Here is a 24,475-nt window from a genome sequence, read left to right as displayed (position 1 = left end):
CAAACATGTGAGAGCAATGCACCTTCTGAATCATGTCAAATTTATGGTCTTTGTTAAAGCAGGTAAGCTGGTGCCTTAGGAGACGTAGCTATCACATTCTACTATAGAATTTTCCATTCTGTATCATCTGGATTCTTATTTAAAATTTAAACTAATTTTGTTCTTCCTACTGCATAAGAATGTTTATACCACTTTATGCTTAGTAAGTGATTAAAAGTATATGTCAGTTAAAATCAGGAGAGTCTCCTTTATTCTAAGTCCTGTTCCTGTTCCCCATCATCTTATATAGGAACCTTCCTCTTTCAATGGTTTATATTAAAAAACCAAAGACAATTGAAATCAACCCTATAAAAAATTATGCTACAATTATCTTAAACCCTAACATAACAGTATTGTCTTTGATATGAATCTGAAAATCAATGTATTTCTTACTTTTTGATTAGATATTCATTAGTATGTTCTATCTTATTTTGCTACTTATATTTTGGAAAGTTTCTTAATGTTAGAATAGTATTACATAACTCCTCTACTTATCCATTTATTCATTTTATTTATTGTGTAATCTATTCTAAAAATTGCATTAGCAAAGAAGACAAATAGTGCCATTACCCCCTTGGAATTTTCAATCTGGTAGTAATAAGAGTTTTCAGAATATTATAATCTGATATAATATACTCAGAGAATTTGTAATAGCAGAGCAACCCAGCACTGAGAAACTGTTGTATGAGCTGAAATGTGATTAATAACTAGGATGCTGATAAATAATAAAGTCTGTGAGGTCAACTTAACTTGGTCAGACTTAAAGAAAATAAGCACTCTTTATTCTTTGTAAGATAAGATATATACCACTTCATTTTTCTACCCCAGCCTGTTCAAATATACAAGTAAGACAAATGGTTTACAGTGTGTAAAAACTGAAAACATAATCTCTGAAAAAGAAATCAGATTTAAAGGCCGGGCGCGGTGGCTCAAGCCTGTAATCCCAGCACTTTGGGAGGCCGGGACGGGCGGATCACGAGGCCAGGAGATCGAGAGACGATCCCGGCTAACACGGTGAAACCCCATCTCTACTAAAAAATACAAAAAAACTAGCCGGGCGAGGTGGCGGGCGCCTGTAGTCCCAGCTACTCGGGAGGCTGAGGCAGGAGAATGGCGTAAACCCGGGAGGCGGAGCTTGCAGTGAGCTGAGATCCGGCCACTGCACTCCAGCCTGGGTGACAGAGCAAGACTCCGTCTCAAAAAAAAAAAAAAAAAAAAAAAAAAAATCAGATTTAAAAAAACCTATATTGTATGATTTTATTTACCTGAATACAAAAACATAAAAAGTAGATTAAGTGTTGTGAAGGAATGGGGGAGGGTGAATGGAGAATAAATGTTAATGGGTATTGGGATTCTTCTGGAAATGATAAAAGTGCCCAGGCAGTAGAGAGTTCTGATGGCTGCACACGTGTGATATACTAACATTCTCTGAATTAAATACATTAGAACATGACTTTCACGGTAAGTGAATGAATCTCAACAAAACTTGCACAAGAAAAGCCATTATTGATGTTCTAGTAAAGATTCCACAATAATTTATTATTTAAAATAACTTAATTAACAAATGTACACATTCAAGGTGGTTATACCATGTATAACCACAAAGTAATTACATTCCATGAAGTTACAAGGAGCTCACAGGCTCTCACACATAAGGTCTCAGGACACTATTTACATCATATATGGGAGGTCACAATAAATCATCATGAAACCAACTTTTCATGTACAACCAAAGCAAAAGAAAGGTCTCAGAGGGGAAGAGAAGGAGGCAAGAGGAAAACCATAGATAATAGAACCTTTAGAAACATCAAAAAAACTCACAGATCCATTATCATAATCCAGAAACACCCCAACCCGACCCAGAGGCCTTTGCACATGCTGAATTAAAGGTGGAGAGTTGGTGGAGAGACTATAGCGATTGCTCCTCTTTGAGGAAATTAACAAAAATGTTTCATCAGAATCAATAAGGATACTGCTATCTGCTGTCGTGGAATCTCTACAGACTCCCAGAATCCAGGTGGAGGAGTGGGTCACATCCACTTCCCAGTAATGCCTGCCAGAGTTGAACGCTTGCGCTCCCCACACAGCAAAGCTCTCCACTCCCTGGGGATCCATGGGTGCACTGCGATGGTCGTCTCCAAATATCACACGTCTCACATCCTCAGAAAGGCTTATATAGCAAGGAGTCATTTCCGTGCTCAGAGCATTATCCACTGACAAGGAAAAAGTACTATATTAGTGAGTGCTATGAGGGACAGAGGCTCTGTGGCCCAATTATTCACTTCAGTTGCTTTTCTTCCAAGAAAATACAGAAAAGAGGAAGCCAAGAAAGTTCAGCGCCATGCATCCATGAAGATGAAATGTCATTAAAACTCTACAGCACATACAATTATATACTATTCCTTAAATAATAGAGAAAAAATGTGACCATATCACTGGGCGAAGTAATGATTTAATGTCTACTTCTGCATAGTTTTTTTCAGGACATATATAAAATGTTTTTTTTTTCTTTAATAGAAAATCTTCTTGTATTATTTGTCTTTAAGATCATCAACAGGTAGACATCACTTTGCCATGATGTGAGTATTTATTGGAATGTAAGTTATGCCTGTTATAGTCTCAAACCTCAAAACTTTGGTAGAAATTGACACATGTAAAGTTTATAAGTTTCTGAAAGGGATACTCTGGCTTTACAATATCTCTTTAGCTCCTGATTCAATCTACTCTGCATTCCTGCCCTCTGCTACCTAGACCTGCCCTCTTGAATGGAGGTAACATGCTTAGGCCATGTTCAGAGATCCCTCACCTTTCAGTTGTTACGTATATGATGGCATTAAAATTGTCCTGATTATGGATATTTTAGTCATTTTTTTATCAAAATGCTCTGATTTTGTAAATAATAAAGGTTACTTGAAGAATGCATGTAAATGCACATGGAATAGAGCCAATTAAAAACCATTATGCCAAATCTAACCCTCAAAATTGAATTAAATTGAACTAACACGAAATACTGATGCCACCGTGACAACTAGTGTCTTCATAACTACATGACCTGAATACTCTTTGTCCTCTTATTCTGCAGACAAAGTATGTACCTTGCTTTACATTTTCATCAAACTCTAACTCAGGAAATTGAGTTTTGATCTTTGTAGTATTACTATGCAGGTAGAGAAGATGCACATGCTTTGGAAAACTATGTATTACCTACATGTCAAAAATAATACAACTTAAATGGGAAAAGCCTCGACCAAGGGACGCAATAAGCAAATGATTTGAGGCTGGACTGCTAAGCAGCTGGATCTTACCTCTGAAGTTGTTGAGCATGTCTAGGACTCCAGTTATGCGCCATGAAGTAAGCTCTGGGTACACTGGCTGGGGCTTTTGCATCTGTGCCAAATCAGCCCTGCAAAAAAATGGCCTCAGCTATATGTCCAGGCCCAGAGCTAATCATACCATCATACAAAGATATCATATTTTCATATAACATGTTTCCTCAGAATTCTGGAAACATGAATTCTGAGGAATTCATGTTTTGGTTAACTGCATGCACATTTTATTCCACACTCCAAGGGCCAGAAGAGGTTGCTTTTTCTGATTTTTTTTTTTTGCATAAAAACCCAATTTCCCCACATATGTTGTTTTCAGACATTACACAACTTCTAAAGTCATTAAAAGACATTGCGTCCCTCTCCGCATCATACCCCCTGAGGGTATGCAAAAATCTTGGAAACATTTCAGAGAGCAAAAAACTCAAACAAAAATCTTTGGGATCTGAGCCTGTAGCTGTCACTAATGCTAGTCACTGTCTAACATAGAATATTCACTGAGACAAAAAGCTTTCATCTTTTGTGCAAAACAAAAGAGAATAATTCCAGCCTGAACACCCTGCTGCTGAGGGTCCCGAGGCAACCATTTTCCTGAGGTCTTTCCTAGAACTGGGTGTATTGTGATGGAGTAGGTCCAGGTCATTGACACTTTTAGGAACAAAACCTTCCTCCTCAGGACACCCAGAGGGAATCTCTCTCCTCCCTCAGTCTTTTTTTTTTTTTTTTTTTTTTAATCTCCTACCCCTCCAGAGTAGAAGACACCTCTATGATTCCTCAAAGTAATTTTGTATTAAGATCTGTGGGGTAGGGCTGGACAGGATGGATGGACTGGGAAGAACAAACTTCAGAATGGCAAACTGTTTTTACATATATTTGAATTCATACAAATTTTAAGATGAAAACTTTCCAGACCAAAGAGAAGACCTCAGGCTCTCTTTTCAAACAAAAATGGAAATAGCCACTGAGAATGATATTAGTACCTCAAAATGTATACACCCCGTTCATTCACAAGAGAATGAACTTCTCAGAAAAAGCATTTTTTTAGTGTAAACTCACCTTGCTGATACATTTCCCACATCCTGCAAAAAATAAAAGACAATGTTAATTATGAGAGATTTTTCCTTCTGCATCTTTTCTCATACTCTTTTTTCTTTCTGTTTTAGTGTTTTAAAAATGTGTATCTCTCTTCATTCCCCTCTAAGTAATCATTCAAGGCTACGTTAATAACAGAACCTCAACTAAATAATGGAAAGCATCATCAGTGGGCATGAAGAAGAAAGGAGCTGAGCAAGAGATGGTAGAGTAAAGCAAAGATATCTAGGTTTCCAGTGTCATTGATTTCCTAATCTTATTTCCAAGGAAAGGTCTGACCACTCATGACAACTGGTAAAAAACAGAGCAGAACCATATGAGAAACAGAGTACACGGACATTGATGAGCAACTTTCACAAACCTCGCCCAGGCAAGGGGAAACCCCTCAATGGCTTTAGCAAATCACTGTTGTATGGGACATCAGAGAGTGAGGAGGAACTAGGGCATATAAATGGAGTATTACTAACCTTCCCCTAGCCTCAAGTTCTAATGATTTTAGATGATCTCTCTGTGTGGATAGTACTCTAAATTATGTTGAAGAGAATTTTGTTATATGTGATCTCCTAAAATGGCAAAAATTTCCCAAAGATTACCAAAGTATCCAGTAATAAGTGACTGGACAGATGTACTATAATGGTGGGAGTCAGACAGCATGTGTCACTTAGCTTAGAGCAGTGACATATGCAGGTGACATTTGCATGTCCTGGCAGCAATGTCCAGCAAGGACTTCCTGTCTCTGAGGATGGACCCTCCCTCCTCACCTGGAGCAGCTCCACGACAGGCATATGGCACGTCTCCCACAGCTCTCTGTACATGTCTTTCATCCTTTCTAAATGTTGGGTCATTCTCACTTGACTGTCTTGTAGTTGTTGGAAAAGCTCTTTTGCTTCTCTTTCCAGTGCCTGCAGATGCAGTTGCTCCTCCTCATCGAGAAGTAGATGCATCTTTTGATATTGAATAGTGGTTATCACCTTCCTTATTGACACATAGTCCTGCAGAGATGTTTGGTTAAAAGAATTACATGTTCTCACTCTCAATAGAAAAGTTCAAATAATTATATGCTGGGTGTAATCAAGCAATTTGTAAACTTTCTGCCTCACTCTTGCAAAGAGTCTTGAATATTTGGTGTTTTATTCTGTCCATCTTTTTCAATATTCCTATTCTCTCTCCCTTTTTAAATTAAAACCTATATAAAGACTCCTGGTTTCTGTCACTGTGATCCTTTTTTACAGTTCTTACTGAGTCAATTATTGCCTCTATTAATCTCTCTTTTAGGATTTTTCCATGTCTGATTCGCTAAATGTTAAAGAACAATTAGCCATACATCATATTATACGGTTTTTTTTTACTTTTACTATATTTTTACTCTATATACTATTCTATTTCTTTCCTCTTCCTCACACCCAATCTTAGTGAAATGTTGCCTCATCTCCAGTGTCTGAAAAAGTTTATATTAACCTTCAAATTTGAACTAGAATACATATCATGCCATTTATCCAATATACTAGAATTAACTTGGCTAGCTTGTGTGGGCTTCTGTATTTGCGATTCCTATTATATCAGTTGAAATCACTACATTTTCTTGGGATGAAATCACTATCTTTTAACTGGTAATTTGAATTTAGCTAAAAAGTATAAGCCAACATTGTGTTTGAGTAAAAATAAAGGAAATATTTTCATTCTTACCACTAACGAACGAAATTTTCTAGTTTCCTGATTTAGATGGTTTTGTGTCTCTTGATTGATTCTCCACAAATAGTCCATTTCTTTTATAAGTTTCTCCTGCAAAAGAAGCAAGAAGCTTAGCAAAAATGGAGACAGTATACTAGATTTCATCCCCTTATCAATCAAATAAAAAGGCTGTAATTGAAAGAAACACAAATTCAAGTTAGAGTGGAGTGGTCAGATTTTTCCAAGTTAAACAAATTTGGTTCTATTAATTTGGATATGAAAAGTCATAGAAATATAATAGAGAGTTTTAAGGGACCCTTCAGATAATATCATCAATTTTCTGAGAAACTGGCTTTTATATAACATGACTTTGAAAAGTGTTCTTGGTGCTGGTCACCTGTTCCACAGCTCCATTCTACACATTTGAACAATGTTTCTAAGGAAACCTCCTTTAGTGAAGTCTCAACACAGCTATGATTAGAGTGCTAAATTAGTCAGCAACATTGAAAGGACACGTTTATGTGTTATGATTAACATGGAATAATCACCACCTCCACCATCTGCATTCTCATCACCATCGTTGCATTGGCCCTCATCATTCTTATTTGGGACTCTATACATATCAAACTGCCTTAGAGGCATCACATACCCTGCATTCCTCAGCAGCCCATCCTATTGGACTGTGGCTGTGAGCCATGTGCTCTGGTGACTCAGAGCAGGGCCCACAGAGCAATCTCTTGTCAACCTCACAGAAGAGCTCCTTAGTCTCTTCATGGAGCACACAGATACTGTGTGAGTTGTTGATGTTCTGAGGTCTGGTCTGTCTGGCTAGGGAAGCCAGCTTTTTGAGTACAACATTGGTGTTGAAGTCGGGCTTCACTGAGATTTCTCTGCACTCAGGGCAGTGCATTGGTGCTCTGCCTTCTTCCCAGCAGAAGTAGAGGCAGGGCCTGCAAAAGCTGTGCCCACAGTCAATGGTGACCGGGTCTATGAAGTAGTTCATGCAAATGGAGCAAATGAGCTCATTCTGGAAGGCTTGCAGGCTGTCTGAATCCATATCTCTGAAAATTTAAAAAAAAAGTGAGAATGTCTTTCTCTTATTTTTATTTGCCCTGATGAAAAGGAAAAAAAAAAAGCCAGTGGACAATTTTCCTTGTCTACTTGAGTCTGTCCAATATGTCTAATAAGTTAGCTCCAGTATAAACTGAGACATAGTAAATGCAAACATGCTGGATTTATAAAGTTTTCCCTCAATAGCCATAGAAAATTGGGGTCCAGGAATCCCTGAGATACCAAGATCCTTAGATGTTCCAGGCTCTTATTAGTAAATGGTGTGGGATTTGCATGTAACCTAAACCTATCCTCCTGAACACTTTATGTCTAGATTACTTTGAATGCCTAATACAATGTAAATGCTGTATAAATACTTGTAATGCCATACTGTTTAGGAACAGCAAGAAGATTGTTAAAAATATGTACATGTTTGGCAGGGTGCGGTTACTCATGCCTGTAATCCCAGCACTTCGGAAGGCCGAGGTGTGAAGATCATGAGGTCAGGAGACCAAGACCATCCTGGCTAACATGGTGATACCCTGTTTCTACTAAAAATGCAAAAATTTAGCCGGGCGTGGCGGCACGTGCCTGTAGTCCCAGCTATTCAGGAGGCTGACGCAGGAGAATTGCCTGAACCCAGGAGGTAGAGGTTGTAGTGAGTGGAGATGATGCCACTACACTCCAGCATAGGTAATAGAGTGAGACTCTGTCTCCCAAAAAAAAAAAAAAAAAAAAAAAGGGATATGTTGTTCAGTACAGCTGCTTTTTTCTTCCTGTAAATATTTTTTTCTGAGATTAGTTGAATCCACGGGTATGAAACTTATGGATATGAACAACCACTACGATTCAAATGAGAAAATGAGATGAGAGCCCTCATGGTATTTTGTTAAACAAGCCATGCTCTCAATCATTCCCAGTTACTTAGCAAGCTTAAAGCCTGGGTAGACGGTAAAAGCTGAGATGATTTCTCAGTCACTTATATAAGCTGATTCTTATTTCTTAATCTCATTCTTAAGAACATTCTTAATCTCGTTCTGTCTCTGTCATTCTCTCTCAACGATTCCATGATGATAATATATGAAAGACACTTAGTATCTCTGCTATTATTCTGTACTCCCTGCCTGCAAACTCACCTATGAAGTTTGCTCACACAATTATAAATGAAGTAGGTTTTATCTAAGATTGATTAATCAGAGTGGACTATCAGCTCCTAAAATTATCAATCATTAAATTTGTCCTTTTAACTTTAATATCAAAACTTTTCCTTTCACTACATTAATCGTAAATCATATCTATTATTTTTAATTTAGAAAATTTTTTCCCATATTCAATTCAGATGATTAGAGAGAACACTTTCACATTCTGAAATAGTGAATATTTAAGCTATAATAATTTACAAGAATTAATCAACAATTAATTATCTTGTAAAATAACAATAAAAGTGAAGACATGTATTAGGTTTTCCACTCTACACTAGAAAATCCAGAAATGCAGTTAATGGAAGCATGGCCACCAATTCACCATTCCTTTTAGTGACTTGGGAGTTGCAGCCTCTTGGGAGCCCTTGTCAGAGGGTTACATCTATTTTTTTTACTTCTTTCTTTCTTTCCCTTTTATTTATTTATTTATTTATTTATTTATTTATTTATTTATTGTTGTTGTTGAGATGCAGTCTCACTCTGTCACCCGGGTGGAATGCAGTGGCGTGATCTCAGCTTACTGCAACATCCGCCTCCCAGGTTCAAGCAATTCTCCTGCCACAGCCTCCCGAGTAGCTGATACTACAGGCACCCGCCACCATGCTATGACAATTTTTTTTTATTTTAAGTAAAAACGTGGTTTCGCCATGTTTGTCAGGCTGGTTTCTAACTCTAGACCTCAAGCGATCTGCCTGCCTTGGCCTCTCAAAGTGCTAGGCTGCAAACATGAGCCATCGTGCCTGGCCAATTAAAACTATTTTCAACAGCTTTCAAATCTAGTCTACAAACTGCAAATTTTGAAGACACAGCAAATAAGACCTTTGCAATAAGAAGTTACAAAGTAATTCAACATTTTTAACATTGACTTTGGTGTACATTATAACCATTACTACATGCCAACATTCTAGGGAACATTTTAGGTATTTTATGGGTTCTATCATTGCATGAAACTATCGAAATATACCTTTTCACACTTAAAAAAAAAATCTAACAATACAGAAAATAGTCACATAAGAAGAATCAAATAGCAAGGCACACAAACCAGATGTTACAAATTGAAGATACTTTACATTGATTTTCTGTAAAATCATGAAGACAGTTACTTGTTTGCTTAGAAAAGACCCAAGCATGCTGCCGGGTAAATTTAAAGTATTTTTAAGAGAAAAAGTGAGCATGATGAGTTTACTGCAGATTTTATACTCACAAGGCTATTATGAATGGTCTCAGTCTAGAAGCTCTGTAGATATCGAGATTAGAAGTAACTCCTGGTGCTCCAAAGCACAGCAGTCACAAATGCAGTGGGTCCTCACTGAAGGAGAGAGAAGTCTCTGGACAAGCATCTTTTTAAAGGGTATGGGCCCAGGAAAGACCACACCCACTTCCTGAGATTGATTAGATTGCACAGAAAGGGGTAAATTGACTGATTAGGTTTATTAAGTATTAAAAACCACACTTGGGGGCCCAAAGCTCAACAGACAAGTTTGGAATGAGAGGCAAGAAAGTTGACTTAACACAGGTTATTCAAAGAAATATTTTAACTATAACAATTATTTCATTAAATATTGTCACATGCTAATTGCTTTTTTTTGTTCTTTGTTTTCTTTTGAGATGGTATCTCACTCTGTAGCCCAGGCTGGAGTGGAATGGCTCGGTCTCAGCTCACTGCAACCTCTGCCTCTTGAGTTCAAGTGATTCTCCTGCCTCAGCCTCCCAAGTAGCTGGGATTACAGGCACCCACCACTAAACCCAGCTAATTTTTGTACTTTTAGTAGAGACGGGGTTTCACCATGTTGCTCAGGCTGATCTTGAACTCCTGACCTCAGGTGATCTGCCCACCTCTGCCTCCCAAAGTGCTGGGATGACAAGCGTGAGCCACTGCACCGGGCCACATGCTAACTTTAAAATTTTGTTTCTCACTGTTTTAAAATTATAATTCCTTAAGTGCCTAGCCGTTATTTATCTGAATATGTTCAAAGATAAAACATTAACTGGGATTACCAGCACATCTGTACTGTGTAACTCTCTTGTTTAAAAATGTACAGCAAGGAACTCAATTGTGTTTCACATAATTGTATATATAATGGTTGATGAAATTAGTTGTAGCAGCCTGTTTTTCTTATTTTTACTATTTTATGACTATTTCTGTGTTATATGAAAATAAAATCTGTTTTTTATTAATTCACCTTTTTCAATAATTTTAAAACTGATAATTTACACATATATGTACATAACTATCTATATCAATGTTATGTATTCATATTTTTAAAATTATGTATTAATTATTTACACAATAATAATTATTATTATTACTTTTTTTTGAGATGTTGTCTCCCTCTGTCACCTAGGCTGGAGTGCAATGGCATGATCTTGGCTCACTGCAACCTCTGTCTCCCAGGTTCAAATGATTCTCCTGCCTCAGACTCCCGAGTAGCTGGGATTACAGGTGTCTGCCACCATGACTGGCTAATTTGGGTATTTTTAGTCAAGATAAGGTTTCACCAAGTTGGCCAGGCTGGCCTCAAACTCCTGACATCAGGTGATCCGCCCATCTCAGCCTCCCAAAGTGCTGATATTACAGGCATGCGCCTTGGCACCTGGCTGCTATTTACACAATAATGATGTGCATAATTACCTTTAACAGTGCATGAAAGTTATTTTTAACACAGTTGCCATGCTAATAGATTTTGTTGTCATTTACCATGATTTAATAAATTCATAAATTATCTAATGTTTGGGGATTTAGGTCATTTCTATAAACTAAAAATTACAAACCTTGCTAGAAGTTGAAAAAGTAAAAATCTATATGAAAATCACCATTTATCTATTAATGGACATTTAAAAAATTATAAAATTTATAAAAACCAACATATCCTAGGAAAAGATGAAGTGGCTGTCTTTTTAATCAGTCCATGGCATTGCAAATTAGTATGTTTTCTGAAGTGTCATTTGATCAGCATTATGCTTCAAAAAATACATCCAATAAAGTTAAGAAAAGGTAATCATAGATACTTACGTACAGACTTTTCCAGAAATGTTGTTCTTTGAAAACTGCTTCAAACACTTCTTAAAATGTTGCATATTATCTAGCTAAGTGTAGAGAAGAAAGACTTTCTAGCATTCTCACTTCTCAGTAAAAATTCAATTCTATATTTTGTAGACTGCCCTGTATTAGACAGAAATAAACAATAAGCAACTTATGAGATGCAAATAAAAGAATACAAAATAATTGCAAATTTTAGTGCTAGTAACTGAGAAAGTTATTATCTATTTTACTACAACTGTGTTACCATGCAGGATAGGTAAGAGAGAAAAAGCAGTATTTCCTTGCCTAATTAAAAAATACCCTGTCATTCAAGTGAAAATATCAGACATTTATTGATTACCAACTCTGTGATAAAAACTGTTCTGAGTGCTTTACATGTTCTAACTTACTTAATTCCTACAACAACCCCATGAGATAAATAATATGTTATACTGATTTAAAGATTAAGAAATGTGAGAACAGGAAACTTCAATAATTTGCCCAAAGACATATTCCAATGAAGTAGGAGAGCTAGGGTTTGAAACCAGGCAGTCTCTGAAAACAGCTTTCCTTTCAGTGACATGACATACGTTGCCAAAGTATGTTCCTAAGCCACCAAATTACATACAATATTTTTGGGGGATGCTTCTCGCATGCTGGCAGAATTGATTAAAAGTTCACAAATCTTTCAAGCATTGTGCAGGTTTTAGTCCTTTGTTTTGAATACTAATATGCACACTGTCCTACATCTACCATACTGTCCAACTCTCTATCAATGACATGACAAAAAGCCTGTGAGCATGCTCAGCTAAACCCCATAACAAAGGCATTGTGGAAATCCTAGTGTGCAGTGCAACTCTTCTTTTCAAAGCACAGAATGTCTCAGAGGGTCTCTTATGTGCACTATTCTGATCACTCACAAAATGAGTGTCTACTGTGAACTCTCCTTACTGGTAAGGATTCGAGCCAAAATAGTAACAAACCTGCACATTCTGCATATGTATCCTGAAAATTAAAGTAAATTTTTAAAAAGTGTAAATAAAAAACAAGACTAAGTCCTTAAGGAGCTCATGGTCTAGTAGTTGATGGAAAGGAAGGGACAGTCATCCTAAAAGTCTTCCTAAAAGAAACAATACCTAAGCCAAAAGCCAAAGGATGAGCATAGTCTTATCTTTTCTGATAGTAAAGTCTATGTGAGAGCAGTGGTCATGAGAAAAGATTTCGGAACGTGGCATGGTGGCTCATGCCTGTAATCCCAGCACTTTGGGAGGCCTAGGTGGTTTGACCAGTCAAGCTGAGAAGTTTAAGGTCAGCCTAGGCAACATTGGAAACTCCATCTCCACAAAAAATAGAAAAATTAGACAGGCATGATGGTGCACGCCTGTAATCTCAGCTACTTGGGAATCTTAGTCTGGACGATTGCCTGAGCCCAGGAGGCAGAGTTTGCATTGAGCCGGGATTGTGCCACTGACTCTCGCCTGGGGGACAGAGTGAGATCCTGTCTCATACACACAAGAGAATATTAGTTCTGTCCTCTTGCTGGTGATATCCTCCAATTGCATCTAGGCCAGAATGCTTGCTGAAATGCAAATGTGCCTATATTCCTACCTGCTTAACCTCATTATGGGATTTTGATAAACTACAAGAAAGTAGTTACACTCCTCTCGATGTCTTCCAAAATGTACTTACTGTATTTGGTGCTCAGTGTACAAATTGTTCTTCCCACAAATGCCTTGGATTCTAGTAAGGGTGAGTTCTTTGTATTTCTTTAACTTGCCACAATCATCCATACTTCTATTATTTTGTATAACATGATTACCTTGTCAGTGGAAATATAAATAAGTGAAAGTAGTTTGAATCGCTGTGGCATTGCCCAGTAGAATTGATGATCCACAAATTATATAACCCAGACATTCCACCTATCAGAAGATACTGTCAGGAATGAGAATCTATTGAGTGTTTGCATTAGGAGACATGTTCACAAAAATCAATATACAAAAATCATTCCAAATGTACAACAGTAGAAAATGAATAAATATATTTTGTGATGCACCGTTTATCCAACTTTGGGTTATCCACTACAAACTCACTCTTGCTTGTTTACATAAATAGATCTGGATCCTTCAAATACTTTTCCTTTGCCATGTGTTATGATGTCAATCTTTGTGAGTAGAAAGCTTTGGAGAGAAATAACAAAAAAGTGCTTCCAATCTGCTTTGGAAATGACACCTCCAGTGTCTGGCCTGGAGGACATACAGGGATACACCAATGCCCAGATTGTGTAGTTCAGGCTGCTGCTATAGCACCCACTTCCTGAAGTTCACTGGGGCCCATGAGAACTCAGCAGCCACGAGCTTCTCCTGATACTACCCTTTTCCATATTTGCAGTGGAGCCCGTCTGGCATGACATTTCTTCATAAACAGCTTCACCAGTGGCCCAGAAGGCAAGTCTCTGGGGAGCTCTGAAGTGTGGATTTAAAGCAAGTTTTTCGAGAGCAACAATACAGCAACTTCTAAACATTCAGTGAGGCCAAGGGGTGAGAGGACTCTCCATTGACTACTCCAGCTTCACCCCGGAAACAACGGCAATTCCTTATATGTGTCATCACGTATTATTTAGACTTCTCCTTACATTCTACTAGACAATAGTTCCTTGCTCAGCTGCTGTTATAATTAATCATTCTATACATTAACTTTCCCTATTCACATTATTATATGTTTTCTCTTTCGTGACGGACCATGAATCTTACTTTCATTTGAATAAATGCTATCCATCTATCTATCTACTTACCTATCTATCTGTCTGAACACTTAAAGATCAGTGAAAAAAAATCAAGTACCATAAAACTATACATGGTATGATTTTATTTTAAAAATTTCAAAACTACCTAAAGTCAAACCATGAAACATGTAAATAATATAGCCTTGTGTGATAAAATTATAAAGAATACCACAGGAAATAAAGGTAAACAGAAAATTCAAGAAACTGAAAAAACACAACTGTCATTAGTGCATGGGGAACCCAAAGATATTGGAAATGTTATTTTCTTAATATGGTTAGTAAGTTCACAGATATTCATTTCATTATTATTTTTCTCTATACTTCTATGTTCCATGATAGTCTTTTATATAAATAAAATATTTTCAATTAAAAAATAATGCTATCCTATGCTATAGAAAGATTACATTTACTAAAAGTGTAATTTAACCAGTGTCCCAACTAGTGTGCTGAGATCGTGATCCTCTCAGCCTTGGGGGCCCCAGGCAGGGCGTGAGAACTCTGGCTTGGAGTAGTTGTGCATAGTCTGCACTGTGCTGTATGACAAACTGATGTTTTCCCATGTATGAAGAGACATGAACACATTAGACTTGATTCCCCGATAATGCCAGATGAGAGTTTTTTGATATTTGTCTGTTCCCCTTGGATTTAATACTGAGTTTGAGTCTTCCACTTCAGAATAACCTTGTATGATTATAAATTTTAATTTTTTAATTTTTTAATCCATTACAAGACAATAAAAGAAAACACATATGCAAACATATATATGGACACTCACATAACTGTATATAATATCCAGCTTTATGTCTAATATGCTAATTTAAAAATTCATCAGTAGAACCTATCATGGTTCTTTCTGAGTGATATACCACACAAATTCTATATAGGTTCTCTAAAGAATCCCCATAGGCTACTTGTTTCAAAGACTCTGAAACTGCCTGCACTGTGAAGGCTGCAACAGAAATGTTTCTCTTCACTTCTCCCCTAGCCTTGCAAGGGTCCACTTTGCTTTTCATTTCAAACAGAGCATTAGAAATTCCTGGAAATTACTCCCCTGAATACTTGCTGTGGCTGCTTGGAGCATAGGTGACATGCCTGTTGATAAAACAATGTGCTGTTTACTAGTTTCCCAAATTATATAGAGGAGAAACGCAAGAGCACTCTACAATTCTAACATTGAATATTTCTAATTTAACAATTTGAATCAGCCACTTGTCAACAGAACTTCCACATTCAATCATCTCTAAAGACTCCTGTGGCCGAGTGCAGTGGCTCAAGCCTGCATGCCCAGCAATTTGGGAGGCCGAGGTGGGTGGATCGTGAGGTCAAGAGTTCAGGACTAGCCTGGACAGCATGGTGAAACCGCGTCTCTACTAAAAATACAAAATAATTAGCCAGGCACAGTGGCACGTGCCTGTAATTTCAGCTACTCAGGAGGCTGAGGCAGGAGAATTGCTTGAACCTGGCAGGTGAAGGTTGCAGTGAGCCGAGATGGTGCCACTGCACTCGAGCCTGGGCTCCAGAGCGAGACTCTGTCTCAAAAACAAAACAAAACAAAACAAACAAAAACAACCAACAAAACAAACAAAAATGTAAAGTGGTAAGTGGTTCTATGCTACAATAGTAGCAACGATATAGTAACCACAGCAATCACGCTCGGTATTAAAGTGATTACTGACGATTTTTCTAATTCTTTAAAATAAGCTACATACAGTTGATATTAGTATTTCACAGAGGAGGAAACTGAGGTCTGAGAAATCAAGTGACTAAATGATTTGTCCCAAGGCACATTACAAGTAAGTGCTGAATTTTTATTATATTACAATAAATTATAGCACAACTGTGATCATCAAAGTCTTGTGATTAGCCAAACTTCTATTGTGTTTTTTGTCCTTTTTAAAAACATCACACTACTATGTTAGAATATTAAACATAAAACATGAAGAATCATCAAAAGCAATTTTGTATTGTTTCACATGACCACGGCAGAAGAATGTTTATAGAATGGGCTAAGACGGTTCACACAACAGACCTAGAAAGGAAGGACAAATGAAAGTAAAGAGATAAGGCCAGGAGCTGTGGCTCATGCCTGTAATCTCATAAATTTGGGAGGCTGGGCTGGGAGGATTGCTTGAGGCCTGGAATTGTAGACCATCCTGGGCAACATAGGGATACTCTGTCTCGACAAATCTAAGAACAAATATTAGTTAGGCATTGTGGCACGTGACTGTAGTCCTAGTGATTTTGGAGGTTGAGGTGGAAAGATTGATCAAGCTCAGGAGTTTGAGGCTGCAGTGAGCTGAGATTGCACCACTGAACTCCAGTTTGGGAGACAGTGTGAGACCCTGTTTCTTAAGAACAACAACAACATAAGTGGGGGCGATGGGTAAGTTAAAAAATATGTTGCCATTGGACAACCAATCAAACTGTTTCAAACATGCTCTTACTCCCGATCCTGACCCTTTGATAATCCCTGGACAGAAAGATGGAGCCTTTTCTGGCTGTCCAATGACCTAACACCTTCGACAATATATATAAGATCAACCTGGGGATAGTCAATGTTTGGCAGAAAAAAATTGCAATAGTCAACATTTAGGGGGGATAAAAACCTCTAAATATAAAAAATGGGAAAAAGAATAAATAAATATATATTTCTTATATAAATTATATGTGGAGAGATTTATTCAGTTTTCTGTATACATAAACAAAAATATATTTAAAATAGTAAAGGGACTAGAATTATACACACAAGAATATAACCATGACTTTATATTTTTCTGATGGAATTAGGGAGATATTTCTTTTCTGTTGTTGCTTTCTTGATCTTTACATTTTCTAAAATAAACATATATTCTTTTAAAAGAAGAAACAAAAAGATACTGAAAATAAAGCTATGCAAAATTATATTACATTGTTTGAGAAAATATGATATTTATCATTTACTACATATATTTTGAAATTTTCTATTGGATTGTAAGAAATCAACTATGATATTTATCCACAGTCCAAAGAAAAAGAAAAAGTGATATTATAAGAGGGAGTCATTTTTCATTTTCCTACCTATAAAAATCCCTATCTGGTAACCCTAAGGATCAATAAATGCTCGTTACAGAAATATCGGTTGATCATTCATAATTCTTAATAATATTGGAATGAGAAATGAACATAGTTATAACTTCATGGAAATGTATCTCTACACACAAAATAAAAATTTCAGAATAAAACTGAATTTAATCAGTCATCTCTGGGAATTGGTTCCAAGACCCTGATAGATATCAAAATTTGTGCATACTTAAGTCCTGCAGAAAAGACACGTATATATGAAAAGTTAACCCTTCTCTTCTGTGGAATTAACAAGCTGAATGTGTACAAACAACTAAACAAATCAAATTGATCTATCAGAATAATAATCCAGATTTTAGTATAAATTATTTAATATTTCATCTTTTCAAGTGATTTTCAGAATAATGTAAGTACAGCATTCTCAGAGACTTTCTGGATTACCTTGCTCTGCCTCAGTGAGGAAAGGTAGCTGTGTATGTGGGATCTGAAGTCACATCTGACCTCCCTTGCATTAACTGGCCATAATGTAACTCTCACCACATGCTTAATGCCCTTTGACATCCTGGTCTTCATATTGTTAAGACAGTGAAGTAGGCAATAATATAAAACAGAAAATATTTCTGAAATACATGGTTAAGAGTCCAAATGGAATGTAACAGTTTTGTTTTATTTACTTTTGTTTTTTAGAAAAGCATTCATAATTCTCTTACTTTACATTATTCATTAGTTCTTTATTAGCCACATCTGAGGTTCTCAGATTCAAGCTCATGTAATGAGTGTCATTCTTTGATAAAAGTTCTAATATATCAAAGCTAAAGGAAAAATAATTGTTGAGATTTATTCCATAGAAATAAATTTATTCGCTTAAAAGCCTTTTTTCTGGATTTATGTCCTTCCTACTTTGTGATATTTTTAACAAAATCATTTACTGTATGCAATACTAATATTTGAAAATATAAGTTTGAAAACAAAAAAAAATTTGGCAAAATAAAGTTTACCATCTTTACAAATAAAAAGTTGGCCCCCATATGTGTGGGTTTCTTTCCTTCAGTACTGTATTTTATTTCATTTTCTGAAGAAATGGAGTCTCACTCTTTCATCGGGCTGGAGTGCAGTGGCTTGATCATACCTCACTAAAGCCTCAAACTCCAGGGCTCAAGCAATCCTCCTTTCTCAGCTTCCTAAGTACCTGGGATTACAGTGAATAAAACTGTATTTTCTATCCACCTTTGCCTGCTGATGTGAAATCTACAGATAGAAAGGGCTGACTATATTTTTTTTTAAAAAAATTGTGGCACGGGCGTGGTGGCTCACCCCTGTAATTCCAGCATTTTGGGAGGCCAAGGCGGGCAGATCACTTGAGGTCTGGAGTTTGAGACCAGTCTGACCAACATGGAGAAACCCCGTCTCTACTAAAAATACAAAAAATTAGCCAGGCATGGTGGCGCATGCCTGTAATCCCAGCTACTTGGGAGGCTGAGGCAGAAGAATCGCTTGAACCCGGGAGGCAGAGGTTGCAGTGAGCCAAGATTGCACCACTGCACTGCAGCCTGAAATTCCGTCTCAAAAAACAAAAACAAACAAACAAAAAATTGTTCTTAAGTAGACCTGTGCATTTCAAATCAGTTTTGTTGAAGCATGAAATGCCTATTTTAAATTTCTATAATATGCAAATTAAAAACAATAGCATACATAGCTACCATATTTTTAAATCTTATAAAATACATTCTGCTGAGGCTTACGAAAGCACAGAAACAGCTGCATGTGCCAATGGGAAAAATGGTAGTGATTTTTATTTACATTGGAAAAATAATTCACTGATAAACCCAGATATATAAATATAGGCAAGACTTTCTTCACCTTAGGTATCCTAGTAATCTACTCACAGAAGTAATATCAACATTAAAATAAGATAATCTACTAATGTTTAGTAAGATGCCTGGCAAATTATAAATATTTGCCAAGTAATAACTAACAATATTCTTATTTTTAAAGCTAAACCTATTAGGAAAACAAAACATGGTGTTTATTTCAGTCTTTCTACAATATCTGAATGCCTGCTATATATCAGACACTCCCAGCTTTCACAGAACTTACATTCCAAAAGGAGTGATGAGGTTGCTATTGCAATAAGAATGATTCAATCTAATTGAAAGTGTATCATGTATCCATAAGCTATGAGTAGAAGAATAATGAGTCACTGAATTCAATATACCAATTCTGTCACAATGTCGTTAACTAATGAGAAACAATTATTACATTAAGAAAGCATTAATTATTATATTCATTACTTTATCTCTACTTTTTTATAATTTAGTTTTACTATCAGTTAGCATTTAGAACTGGCTGATGGCTTCCTATGTGCCAATTGCTGTTTTGTATGTCTATACAATAACGTGATTTTTAATCTTCAGAGCAATTCTGCAAGTTGGACAGGGTAGTGGCCCCATTTCACAGATGAGATAACGATGGGTCGGGAGTTAAATAACTTGCCTAAATTCACACTGAAATGGGAGGCCCATATTGTTCTTTCCACTGCACCCCGTTGACAAAAGAAAAACAGGAATAACATATAATAGGAAAACTTCTATAATTTGGATTTCAGTTGTATTCAACATTTATGAATTTAACATCATGAACTCAGATTTTGTAATAGTGTATGATAAGTGAAACCCAGAATACCTGTTAGCAGCTCCCATAAACAGATAAGACAATCAAATGAAACATAATTTCAATAAAATGCTATGGGTTTCTGAATCAAATTCACAAGGCATTTCTACAAATACAAAAATTGATGTGGCTACACATACGTAAATGCACACACACACACACACAAACACACACTTCTCTTTCTCTGTATCCTGTGTTAACACCCTGTGTCCTTTGATACAGGGGAAAGAAGTCACACAAGAAAAGCAAGATGAAGACATGTCTCTTCATTAGATTTCAAAGTTTTGGTTGAGAAATTCAACATTCAGCTGAATTTACTTAGTGAGAAATTACTATTATTATGTCCAACGCACTGCTTAGGTGTTTCAGGAATTGTTAACATCATACAGAGACACAGACGTAATCTTTACTATCATTTGGAGAAAACGAACCAAATATAGAGAAATTCAAGGAAGAAAAAGCTGTGTGTCCTTAACAAACCATGATTCAAATGATGAGGCATTTTTCAGGGAGAGAAAACATCACTTTTCTTTTAAAGATAGAAAAGCAGCTTCATGGAATATGCCGTGTTTGAAGTCTGCTTAAATTTTCGTACTCATTGCTGACTTTTTACCCACATAAAAAAATTGGAAAGAATTGTTAAGCATAAGAAAACAATTCTGCCAATATTTATCTGAAGATAACACAATTATTATACTAATTGATTAACTCCCTTTAAGTTGTTCCTATATTTGTTAAATGAAATTAATCAAATTATATTTACAATTTTACATCCTTTCTACTTACTTCATATTTTGTTATAAATATCTTCTTATATTGTATTTTTGATAATTTTTTTTTTTTTTTTTTTTTTTTGAGACAGAATCTCACTATGTAGCTCAGGCTGGAGTGCAGTGGCGGGACCTTAGCTCCCTTCAACCTCTGCCTCTAGAGCTTAAGCCATTCTCTTATCTCAGCCTCCTGAGTAGCTGGGATTACAGGTGCCTGCCACTGCACCCGGCTAGTTTTTAATTTTTGTTTGTTTATTTGTTTATTTATTGTATTTTTTAGTAGAGATGGGGTTTCGCCATGCTTGCTAGACCGGTTTCAAACTCCTGACCTCGGGTGATCTGCCCACCTCGGCCTCCCAAAGTGCTGGGATTACAGGCATGAGTCACCGTGCCAGGCCTCTAACGAATCAATTCTAATGATTATAAAATGTTCAAATTGGTGAATATCAACTTATTTAATATGTCTGTTCTCTTAGGAATAGGTTATTTTGAAATACTTGCTATTATTTTACAACTCAAATCTTTTTCAAAGCACTCTTTCTTTTCCAAAATTGAGACTTTTTCTTAAGAAATAATTCAAGAAATGAAAATACTACAATAAAGTACAGAATTTGTGACAGCTCTTGCACACTTTAGCAATACATAACTATCACTTTCAGAAAGGTTAATATAATTCACAATATTATCAGAAAAACCTGGGTACCAAGCCTGGGTATCATGCTTCAGTGTACCAACTAGAGCAATGGGCACTACCAAGGTATAAATTATTATGCTACTGTGAGCGGCAGAACGATAGCAAAAGGGTTCCATTTAATCATTTCAACATGGAAGCAAACTTTTCATTGGGATTTATTGCTAATATCAACATATTCAGCTAAAATATTTTTCGTTTCCTGGGGAATGATATAAAATATTAATAGGTATGAGAAAATACACTACCACTATGGAATGCAATAATTATTGCATGAGATAAACACAGGGTTTCACAGAAAGATAAAGTCTTTGAGTGTTCACAAAGAGATTCTCAGATTATCTGAATGATAAAAAAAAAATTTAATAAACTTAGAGTTGACCCTTGAACAACTTGGTGGTTGGAGTGCCACGATCCCATGAAGTCAGAAATCAGCATGTAACGTTTGACTTCCTCAAAACTTTGGTATCAATAGCCTTCTGTTGACTAGAAGCCTTACTGATAATGTTAACAGTTGATTAATGCATAATTTATATGTTCTATGTATACTGTATTTTTACAATAAGGATAGCTAAAGGAAAGAAAATGTTATCAAGAAAATCAAAAGAAAAATATATTTACTATTCATTAATGCAACAGTGAATACAATTAGTAGAAGCGTATCATTATAAAGGTTTTCATCTTCATCATCTTAATATTGAGTAAGCTGACAAGGAGGAGAAAAAGGAGGGGTTTCTGTCTCAGGAGTGGCAAAAACAGAAGAAACTCCAATTATAAGTGACTCACATAGTTCCAACCAGTGTTATTCAAGGGTCAAGAGTATATGTAAGTCAAAAGTTTTAAAACTATATTCTCTTTCGTTTTCTAAATAAAATTAAACTACATTACAAAAAAAAAAAAAAAAAAGGAAATTCCTGAGAATTTCAGGCAGGTAAACTGGGGAGGAGGGGTTGGCAACTATATACACGATCCATCATAGTATTGGAATTCCATAGAGTTCACGTATGCGATTTACAGATATATCATGAGAGACGCAGTTCTTAGAGATATAGCAGAAAATAGGGTAGTTCAAGATGGGGCCTAAATGCATGGCTGAAGAATTTGTATTGATTATTTATTGATTCAAACATAAAATGAATACTGCTAAGAGAAAAGATGAAATGAAAGTACATATGCATTCTGAAAGGAGTACAGATTTCCTGATGGAAAAGTAAAAACAAACAATGTATTTTTTTTTTGAAAGGAGTCTCACTCTGTCGCCCAGGCTGGAGTGCAGTGGCGTGATCCCGGCTCACTGCAAGCTCCGCCTCCCGGGTACACGCCATTCTCCTGCCTCAGCTTCCTGAGTAGCTGAGACTACAGGCGCCCCACACCCTGACTGGCTAATTTTTTGTATTTTTTTTTTAGTAGAGACGGGGTTTCACCATGTTAGCCAGGATGGTCTCGATCTCCTGACCTTGCAATCTGCCCGCCTGAGTCTCCCAAAGTGCTGGGATTACAGGCATGAACCATCGTGCCTGGACAAAAACAAATGCTATTAAAGAGTCTTCTAAGCACTAAGAAAGAAATCCAGTGGCTCTTTGTGAACACTTCTATGTACTAAGAAATAAATCAAATACCTCTGTCTGAAAGACAGAGAGAGAGATCATCAGCTTAATTATTCATAAGTCATCCTGATTATTTAAAGGTGATATCTTTAAGGATATTACTTACTTTTTTCTTCAATATATCAAGTGCCTACTGTGTCTTAATAAGCATTCTAAGCCAATGCAGAAATGAAAAAAGGAGACAGATTTTCTTGCACCTAAAGAGCTAGTGAGGTTGTAGGGTGAGAAACACAAGTCAACAAGTCAAAATATAACATTCAAAAAGTGAAGCTGGCACAGTGACTCTGGCATGTAATACCAGCACTTCAGGATTCTGAAGCAGTAGGATCACTTGTGCTTAGGAGTTAGTTAGAGACCAGCTTCAGCAACAAAGTGAGAGCCCATCTCTAAGAAAAGATAAATAAAATTAGCTGGGTGTTTTGGCAAGTTCTGTGGTCTCCGATACCGGTTTAGGTGAAAGGATTGCTTGAACCTGGGAAGTCAAGGCTGCAGTGAGCTGATATTTCACCACACTTAGGCCTGGGTGATAGAGCAAGACCCTGTCTAGAAAAAAACAAAAAAACAAACAAACAAAAACATTTTTTTAATAGATTGGCACATTGTGATAAGTGCTTTAGGGAAAAATACAGCAGGAAAGGAAAAGAAAGAAAGTAGCATAGACAAAACTGAACTTTTAATATCTTATTCAGAAAAGATATAATATAGAATACCTGTCGGCAGATACCGAAGGGATACTAGAAACTAAAGCAGGTGGCTATTTCATGTATTTTGGCTTTTTCCTAGCTTTTTAGGAAGTGATAACTACATTAAAAATATCTAAATCCAAACTGATTATTTCTCCACACCATATTTGCCCCCATTGTCTATTATGAAGCTTCTGATATGAAGGAGAAGGAATGAGAATAGAGAAAATTTAAGCCAGGCCTCAAGGCTGAGAGTAACTTATTTATGATCAGTAAAGTCTCATTATATGTATGGCAATTTAAACATGGTAGGTGAATTTTATTCTGTGTGAAAGGAATCAAAATCTTACTCTTAATACTGCAAGTAAATATGACAAGTGTATATGGAGACCAGAGACAAGTGCTCTGCTGCCTTTGGCACAGAACACAAGCAACACTTTTAAGCTTCATTTCTTGTTTCTGAATATAAGAGGAGGGGAGAATGTCTGTCTATTGACTTTGACAGTGCCCTCCTGCAAATACTCATCCCTCATTTCCCTTGTCTTAGAATTCTCTTGACCCGCCCCTCCTTCATTTGATTGGCTCTGTGTACTTATGTTAGAATCAGAAGATCTGGGGGAACTATGGCTTCTAAACATGTACACTAGACTCTACCCATATCCAGTCCTGTGACCTTATAAACCTGCTCAACTGAATTTTCCTCCCTTGGAAACTCTCTTCCCACTGAGTTTCTCTCCTCTGCTCCTAAAACCAAATGGCATCTCCTGTCCTATCCCTGGATGGTTTAACCCAGGAAAACTCCTGGATGCC

General features: G+C 36.6%; 1 protein-coding gene across 1 annotated transcript; it reads right to left on the bottom strand.

Annotated features, from left to right (window-relative positions):
- Positions 1-1,758: 1,758 nt before the first annotated feature.
- LOC106995677 (tripartite motif-containing protein 64C-like) lies at positions 1,759-7,185 on the bottom strand. The gene is made up of 6 exons (XM_077964776.1): positions 6,778-7,185; positions 6,144-6,239; positions 5,219-5,449; positions 4,422-4,444; positions 3,345-3,442; positions 1,759-2,252 (listed from the first exon to the last, which is right to left on the bottom strand). Exons 1-6 carry the CDS (start codon positions 7,183-7,185, stop codon positions 1,759-1,761), a joined length of 1,350 nt encoding a protein of 449 aa, XP_077820902.1.
- Positions 7,186-24,475: the final 17,290 nt, after the last annotated feature.

This window comes from Macaca mulatta, chromosome 14 (genome assembly GCF_049350105.2).
Source record: "Macaca mulatta isolate MMU2019108-1 chromosome 14, T2T-MMU8v2.0, whole genome shotgun sequence".
NCBI classification, from domain to species: Eukaryota; Metazoa; Chordata; class Mammalia; order Primates; family Cercopithecidae; genus Macaca; species Macaca mulatta.
Note: the sequence above shows the minus strand (reverse complement) of the source record. Positions and strands in the feature narration are given on the sequence as shown.

Excerpts from the sequence above, each read along its gene's own strand:
- LOC106995677 (XM_077964776.1), bottom strand. The coding sequence starts at position 7,185 with ATGGATTCAGACAGCCTGCAAGCCTTCCAGAATGAGCTCATTTGCTCC. Across the intron at positions 6,240-6,777 it reads GGGCTGCTGAGGAATGCAGG|GAGAAACTTATAAAAGAAAT; the intron begins GTATGTGATGCC and ends CTTCTTTTGCAG. Across the intron at positions 3,443-4,421 it reads GTGGGAAATGTATCAGCAAG|GGCTGATTTGGCACAGATGC; the intron begins GTGAGTTTACAC and ends ATTTTTTTGCAG.